The sequence below is a fragment of the Cupressus sempervirens genome, chromosome 3 (assembly GCF_028749045.1).
Source record: "Cupressus sempervirens isolate cs-2001-9-10 chromosome 3, ASM2874904v1, whole genome shotgun sequence".
In the NCBI taxonomy this organism is placed as follows: Eukaryota; Viridiplantae; Streptophyta; class Pinopsida; order Cupressales; family Cupressaceae; genus Cupressus; species Cupressus sempervirens.
The window spans coordinates 135,965,296-135,974,590 of record NC_143120.1 but is presented as its reverse complement, the minus strand read 5'-3'; the positions used below and the strand labels follow the sequence as shown (position 1 = coordinate 135,974,590).

The following is a 9,295-nucleotide window of genomic DNA, read 5'->3' as shown; positions in this document are numbered from 1 at the left end:
CACCAAAAGTAATAAGAAAATATAAGTAAATGAGTTTTAAAAGAGAGAAAATAAATACAAATTATAATGCTAAAACACACAGTATCACCTAAAAATCAAATAAGAAATGTGAGGTAAAATGGATTACTACTTATGCAGAAACTAAACTTCGATGAGGCTACGAAAGGAAATCCCAAAGTTGCTGGCATTGAATGCATAATTCATTATGGGAAAGGAAGTTGTAAATGGATTTTGTATTGTTCCATTGGGGAAGCTACTAATATTGAGGACTTTGTATCATCCAATTGAGATTCACAAATTATGAATAATGCAATTGCTAGAGAACAAGTTACTAGTTGGAAACTTAAGTTTTGGGTTCAACCAATTTTTTTAAGCAACTATAGCATATTGTATACATATAGAGGTGAACCTAACAACAAATTACATTTGCCAATTTGGGTGTAGAATTGACCAAATTTTTTTATTTCCCAACTTCATGGCATGACTTGACTTAACCAAAATGATCTAATAATGAATATATTGCTTTTACCTCCCATGGCCATGAAGAAATTGGCTAACTTAAAAATGTTTTTTGTTAGCTCACCTTGATATTGAGTGTGAGTAGGCTATTTTTTATAATATATTTTTTTACTTTCTGGGTTTGTTTTGGTGTCTTATTTTTCTCCCTTTTTAATTCTTTAGGTCTATTGTTTGGTCATCTTTCATTTTGTTTGCTTTCTAATTTTCTAATGATAGATTGCCAAATGTGATCCAAAATAGTTGATGCAAAAGATTTTATACAATCAAATCCAAAAATAGTTAGATTATACTTAATATGGATTGTCAAAAAAGGACATCACTTAATCCCAAAAACATAAATGAATATAAATTAAGAGAAAAAGATCTTCCATTTCAAAGCATTCACATCAAATGATATTAAGTTCCTCTAACAAAGGGAACAAATCTATAAAGGAATAGTTGAGTTAGGTCTTCAATATTCCTATGCTAAGATGGTTAAGAATGATTTTATACTAGCAAACAATTAGATTTTTTGTGCTCTCCAATTATCAAACTTGTAACTTCTCAATGCAAAATTATAATTTTCAATTTTGATTATATATCTTAAGCACGAGATTAAATTGCTTATTAAAAAATAGTTTAAATTAAAAATTATTGCTTATTAAAAAAAGTTCAAATTGAAAACTATTAAAAATTAAAACACCACTAACATAAATATAATAAAAACTAAAACACAATTAACATATATTAAAAGAAAATACAATTAAAATATGAATATAAATATATACATTTGGCTTTTAAGATTAATATATCCTTTAACTTATATATTTTTTAAGAAATAAATGAATAAAATTTATCAATAATTAAAATGGTTTCTACCAATTATTCCTAACAAACATATATAATTTGTAAACTATTTTAATTTTTTTTCAATTTAATTTGTATGCATAATGAAGATTTCTAATTCAACTAGTACAGTTCACTAATAATAAAACAAAAACATTCTTGAATTCTTTCAAAATGAATACAAGATCAACATATGCATTGGAATTTTGTGCACATAATATTTTCTACTCTCTCTACTCTCTCTAGTCTTCCTGATTTTCTCTTTAAAAATAATCTCTCTACTCTCTCTAGTCTTCCTGATTTTCTCTTTAAAAATATTTTTACATCTTGTGTTGTAAATTGGGTCCAAAGGCCCTTAATGTACTTGGGAGACCCTAAAATGTGCTACACAAAAACATACACAAATTTAGCTTGTATTTTGACATTTAAATAAACAAAAAAGTGCACTAGTACAACAATAATTCATAGTCATAAATTCCAAAGTCATTTTAGTTTTATATACCTATTTTTATAAGGTAAACGTAGATATAACAACTTATTTATTTTTTATTATATTAAAAAAAAACCAAAAGCTATCTGTATACCATATGAAATTACACGTTTGCCCAAAACTAAACAACAAAATTTAAGTTCAAAGGTGTTTCTAGTTCAAGAAAAAAGGGTTTTGACTAAGTTCTTTTCCCGTGTAATGAATGAATGAAAGGAATATTTTAATAATTTTGTTGCTCTTCTAACTGTTTTTCTTCAAATAAAGAACTGACATTGCCCACCTACATTTCTAAAATGGATGCCACACGATCTGTCTTTACATCATCTATGTTGAAGAACGGGTACATCCATTTTTCCCAATCTTCCTTTTCTATCAACGATCTCCCTATTTCACATCTCATTTCAAATGAGAAAAGCTAGTCCTTAATTGAGCTATAAACATTTTTGCATTGCAATTTAATATTTGTTCATATACATGTTTTTTCTTCATGATCTTCTGTGGGGTTAAATTATTTGACATGTATTTTTCTCGTACAAACCTTTTTTATTTCTTCATTGTTATTTGAAGACTTACAGTCTTAACCTTCAAATGAGAATCACCAGTCAATGAATCCTCAACTATAACCCTGGTTCAATGACTCGTGAAAAGGCTGAATAGACAATTATTAGAAGATTATGCACAAAAGAACCAATTTGATTCCAAACCAAATTGGGCACAAAAGAATAAGTAGATAGAATTCATAAAATAAAAATTTAAAGTGCTGATTAAGTTATAACTGAGAATCAACAGCCGTCAAAAGCAAATGCAGACATCTCCCCTGATTGAAATCAGTGGAAACATCTCCAAAACAAATCGATCTCTCCGTTAGTGAAATTTACTTATATTTACAGAAACAAATTAAAGAACTCGTTCCATACGCATAGGTAACATGGATGATAACGCATGGTGAGAATTATTTTATTACACCATATTAACATGCAGATTGAAGATTTGATTTCCTGTAGTTCATAATCATAAAACATATATATCAAATTATAACTGTATCTATGAAGCCAAGAAAGCAAGCAGGCTATTCTTAATGTTGTGTGTTTTTGTCAGCGTTCAACAAAGCTGGTGGGGGATCTTCTGACAGCACCAATGATGTCTGAAAAGCTGACAACACCCATAAGCCATCCATTATCATCAGTTACCCAAACCCGGTGGACTTTATTTGTAATTGCAGCTCCCATGACACTTGTCAAGGGAGCGTTTGGGCGGACTGTCACAAGAGGTCTAGTGAGATCCTTAGATGCTAACATCTTAAAAAACTCTGAAATTGTCATTTCTGGTGTCAACATTTTTATGTCCTTGTATCCCATTCCTCGAAAATGAGTTGCTGATAGACTCCCCACAAGCTTGCCTCCACTACCCGAACTTGGATATGTATCTGAGCATGCTTCTTCTTCTTGTGGTTCTATAACTGCAAAAGAACTGAAAACAGGCTTGTGATGCATCAAGCGCAATGCTGTCATCAGTATCATGTTAGATGGGACAGCCAATGCAACCAAGTTGGGATCGAGGAGACCTAACTCTGATACTGATCTCGTTACACACGGTCCCATTTCATCCAAATGAAGTAGCAGGAAACCTACCACATCTGTTTGTGTAAGAAGACGATGTTGAGTTGTTTCATGAGGATATGGTGTCTCATGATGTACTTGAACTGGAACTAGAAATCTGTGCACTCCTTTGCATAGGAATTGCATTGCATCAATTAGCCTGCAGTTTGGGACAACACCGAAAATAACATTTCATGTTTAGTCGAGTCAATGAAAACAGCAGTCTTAAATGTCCTTTGCGGAAATTTCTAACAATTGGAATCTAAATGTACATGCCATTGGGTTGAGTTCAATGATTTTACATATGTATATTCCGAGACTTGCAAATGAAATTTAAGTACACCAAATAAGAGAAGTAGAAAACAAAATACTTTGTATTTGGGTCAACTGTCCAGAGTAATCTGCTTTCATTTGTCTGACCAATTATATTTGCAACAGGAGTTTGTAGGGAATTCTCAGCATCGCCCAAATTCTCCCCAATATGCAGCACAACATCAAAGATTGAAACTATTCCCTGCTTTCAGTCAATTATTAATGATTAGCATATGGACTTGGTTCATGCGCCACTTCTTACGATCAGTCTATACCAAATTGTTAGCATCTGCCTACAATTTCTTTGATCACAATTCCTATTCAAATGTTCTATTAAAAGTGATAGATGTAGTTAAGTTCACCAACAAGGCCAAGCAAGGAGTCACTTTCACGAAGGACATATCATCTACATACAATTTCTTGCCCCAACATTGTTATGTTTATTTGTCTCATGTCCTGATAGAATTTTGATAATTAGGAGGCTTGACACTACTATGGTTGAATTTTCTCTTATAAATGATCAAACACTGGAAAAGTTATAATTACCATACTATGCCTTTTCCCTTAAAATTAGTAACTTAATTTTTAAAATCATAAAATGAATATCTATGTTGGAGCTCTAATTGTCTTTGCTAGCTTTAATTATTTGCCTTAAAATCAAGCTACCATTCTTTCTAAAGACCGTAACATGCTAAAGAATACCGTGATCAAATTTTATCTGCTAAATTTTTGCAAAGTTCACGAAGTTCTATGATCAAACATTTTGTCAAATGCTTTGCATGCAGATGAGCTTGAGAGAAATAAGACATCTCCCACTTTGGAGAAAACAACTTTCATGTTCAACCAGAAAACAATAGCAAATTCTCTCCCTTTGCCTTCCAATTCTTATCAATTGATTGTCCCTTATGATAGCACTGAAAATGCAAAAACTAGAATATATCTTTCACTGGTAAATTCAGATAGAATTAATAATTTATCTTTTGACTAAAAACCTCTGATATACTATTTAGTATTCAATCATTTCGTACTTGTGTAAAACATGTGTAATTCCACCTAAAAATCGCATTGAAACCAATTCTCTTGGGATTTTTGTGCCAGGGTTTTCTCTTGCTGAAAGCTTCAAGTTTTCACAAAGAAGAAAGAATCACGCATATGCATATGAGCTTCCAATTCACCTTTTGTATTTTCCCTATAGACATTTGGTTGAGGCAGCTCAGGATACAGTAACTTAAGTGTCAGTCATAATATGCCTCAACTTAAGAAAAGGATCATAAGGTCAATATATATGCAATGTACCCTTTTAAGACACCCATGGTGTGGGGATTATTTCTCTGATACACAGCTATTTAGTACTGTCAACATAGGAGTGGCATAGTTGGAATTGCAGCAGCAGAATAAAGGTGAATGTGTAGTTAACTAACTATTTTGGATTGCATCAATCGAGAAAAGGCTTTAGCAGTTCGCTGTTTGGAATGCCCTAATTTGAGGGACTCATTTGTTAAAACTGAGAAAAAGACTTTGATAGTAAACTGTTTGGAACTGCCTGAATGGGAAGGACTAATACCTTAACTGCCCAGTTTGGGGAACTAGATTCATAGGTCAAGTTGGCTCAATGATGGCCAGCACACAAAGAATATTTTGCCTCCAATTCAGGTGTACTAGGGAAGGAGAGCTTCAGTTATACACTTGAATATAATAATACAAAAAACATTTTATTTTTCTTGGGCTGCAAATTGTGTTTCAGCAGCTCTGGCTGGGAATCAAAACCCTTCAAGTTTAGAGATTATACCTTTTGAGGAATAAAACACATCGGAAATACTAGTAGTGTCTGGTTTTCCATGCGTGTGTGTCTAGAGTCTAGACTATTGTATTAGTTTGATGAATTTCTGTAATGCCCCGCCCGGAGATCTTTGGAACAAGGATAAATAAAAGCCAAATCATTTTTTCTTTCTTATTTTTACAAGCATAGATTAAAACAAAATCAATATGCAACTGATCAAAAGATCATGACGGAAGACTTAACCAAGCAATCCACACAACCAACGATCTCCGAGCATCACTACTAAGTAACGCATTCAAAAACCAACTCTGAAAGTTAAACAAACAAGGAACCCAAAATCTCTGAGCTGTCAAGGTCCAAGAAGGGGTGCAACCTAGTAGGGTGTCCAAATCATCCTTCGAATCTCAATTGACAAGTTTGGAGATACTTGCTGTTTGCACGAGTAGGTTATTGCACAGAATCAGGCAATACTTTCCAGTATCGTACGATATAGTACAATACTACCAAGTGATGCTTTTTCAGTATTGTGCAATACTTCTTACAACTACCGTGCGATACTTTCTAGTATCGCATGATATAGTTTACTACTACTGTGCAATACTTTACCAGTATCGCACAATAGAACTCACTATTGTTGTGCGATAGTTTCCAGTATCACCCAATGTTGAACTTATGTCACCCAGGGTTGCAAAGAAACAGCCTAACGAACAAATAGAAGGGGAAAAGAGTTGGAACCTCCACACGGGGGAGTACCGGATCCACAATAGTTGAGGAGTAAACACTCGAAAGCATAAGGAGATCAATAATTCTAACATCCTCTAACATCTAATCCATAGCATCTAATGTAAGAATGTGGAAAGCAACATCGCAATGAACATACATGTGCATAAATCAACTATCTCAATAAATTGAAATAACATAAACCACATGGAAACATACTCCAACAGATACAGAGAACCATGTGAGCATCTAGCTCCGGAACTGAACATGAAGGCCAACTCTGTACACCGGTCCCCAACAACGGTAAAGGTAGCTACACCTCCCAACCACGTGGAACCCGTAGGCCCACTCCTGCTGTGCTGGGGGAGATAGTGATCTGACCTCAAACATGCACAATATAGTCATCCATGGCTAACACTCACGCCAAACAGTACAAAGGACTGAAACCAAGACCATGAGACAGTGCAATACAACAGGTCCTAGTCAGACACTCTATGGGTATACTATGTAGGGACTCTAATGGAGAGTAGATCGCTTGGTATCGCGGTGCCCAAGCTAGACACCCAATGGAATCACCCTCTCGAGAGGCCATAGTGTTATGTCCACGGATGAACTGCGTAGACATTAGGCCCTCGGATAAACTGACGAGTACATACCTTCGGGGGAGCCGTACAGTTACGTAGCATTTTCTCATCTTAGTTAATTACCCATAAATTCATTTAGTTATCTCTTATTAGAAACTTCTTCACGTATACCTTGTTGGGAACACTACTCGGGTTTACAAGAGAAGCCCCTCCACTTATCTACCCTACATACCCATGCTCATCACATAATGAGTGTCTGTAGGCAATGCAGTTTCCCAACCCAACCCCAATGAACATAACTCAACCAAACACAACCGGGAGTTCGGGTCTCACAAGAACCCGACAAGTGTACACTCATGTTCTTGTGTGTAGACACACCAACTATATAATGATCATAAACAACAAGGGCTGGATGAGAAACAAATAAAATATCACGTTACAAATTAGTCAATTGAGCATGTAGCTGGGAGTACGAATTTGACACAAATTCTAATGCAATAAAATACAGCTAGGGTCGAACAGATATCCCCATGAATAATCTGGATCCAGCAACCAACTACAGTGCCAAGAAAACCTGAGAAAGCCGGGCGACATGCAAATCGAGGCAAAAACCCAAAACCACGAAATTAAAACCCATTATGTCATTGGGTACAAAAGTCTCAAATATCAACTAAAATTTGGGTTCGGAGACCATATGCAAAAACGGCCAGCATAACGACCCGAAACCCCAAGTCCAAAAAGCTTTAAATGCTCGTACCCGTCCAACCAAGTAGAGCTAGCATGCAAAAATGGAGGGGAACACTAGTTCTTTGCCTCCAAACAGTTTACTAGCAGAAATAGACTAAAAAATAGAGCAAAAGCAATAAAATGGGAGAGCCCTACCTCGCAACCCAAAGGGCTAAAACAAGAACGTAGGCAATAAAATAATCGCCCTTTGGTCATTGCTGAGAAACAAAGGTCTCCCCAAGCCGGATCCAACAAGCTCAACCTCATGACAATCCCACACCCTCATAGCTCCTACAGCGAATAAAATAGTATATCCTTCTGAGAGGATTTTGGAATTTGCTCTCCAAATTTCTATTCCAAAAGTGAGAAGTGAGGGAATAATTCCCTTTTTGGAGTATATATCCACTTTTTAAAGTGAGCTATAAAATCGGGAAATTAACTGGCCCTCTAAAACAACCCTTTCTCCACCTAGACAAAATTGGGTAATTCCAATTAAATGGAATTCAACTACAACAAAGCTGCTGAAAATTAAAATAATTAAATCAAATATAAATTTCTCATATACTATTAAATCACAATATTCCTTAATAAATTCCACGACAAATGCAAACCTCTAAATGCACAGACACGCTCACAGGTCTAATCACACAATGCAAATGAGTGTGGATTTATTAAATCACTAGAGGATTTAATTAAATAATTAAATAGGATACATCAACCATACAGGGACGACATTGGCTAGGAAAGAACAGTTGTATCACTATCTCCATGTGCCACTGCTGGGGATATAAATCCTGTACATTGAACAACATGATCAAGTGCAATTGCATATAATAATATAGCCTAAGCGATAAATGCATTAAATCACGTAAATACCCATTTATTTAATCACATTAAAATAATCTATTTAAATCGCTCACTGCATCATAAAATATCTCAAAGCAAGAATGAAGTAACTAATCGTAGCTTCAAATCAAAGTATCCAAAGTCCAATAAATCCATCATATAATCATAAACATAGTATATGTCCAAATACAAAATAACAAGATATCATCATAAAGCATCATGTCACATCAATAAACATCATCATGTAGATATGATCAAACTGAACAACATAGCATCTAACATCTATGATACTGGAAATCAAAGTATAGTATCTGATCATCAGGTCATCTCGAATGTCATCCAATAAGTATCAAAGTATCTCTTGAATCAAAATATATAACAAGGTACAGAATGCAAACATGAGAGGCACTACAATTTCAATCTTCTTATGTTCTGTGTGATGTCCCCACTTTAACATATAATTCAAATAATAAATAAGTATTATATAGTAATATTAATATTTAAATTTTTTTTTTATAAGTGATATTATTATATAATAATCATATAATTATATATTATATTTATTATAATATTACAATAATAATATTTTATAAGTAATCTTATATTATTATTAATATAATTATATTATTAATATAATATGATTATTATTATGACATGATGTAACTTTTACTATTATATTTATACGGAATAATAGCGTTGTTAAGGATCATCAGATGGAAATATGATATAAACTTATACAAATAATAAGGCAAGTGGGTAACACCCTAAACGAGACATTACAAGTGGTTTTAGAGCCATTAGATGATGAATGGAGAGACAATAATAATGAGGGAGAATGGTGAGGCCCATGATTAGGTAACAGGGCACCCTATTATAGTTTCTCCTCCCATACACA

At 34.0% G+C, this 9,295-nt stretch overlaps 1 protein-coding gene across 2 annotated transcripts in view; it reads right to left on the bottom strand.

The window, feature by feature from the left end:
• Positions 1-2,542: 2,542 nt before the first annotated feature.
• Positions 2,543-9,295, bottom strand: part of LOC149565127 (SNF1-related protein kinase regulatory subunit gamma-like PV42a) — a 96,334-nt gene continuing 89,581 nt past the window's right edge. For both annotated transcript variants that reach the window (XM_089818676.1, XM_089818675.1), the window contains exons 3-4: positions 3,804-3,946; positions 2,543-3,592 (exon numbers count right to left, since the gene is read on the bottom strand). In XM_089818676.1, coding sequence (XP_089674802.1) covers positions 2,929-3,592; positions 3,804-3,946 — 807 coding nt within the window. In that variant the 3' untranslated portion in view covers positions 2,543-2,928. The remainder of the gene's footprint in view (positions 3,593-3,803; positions 3,947-9,295) is intronic.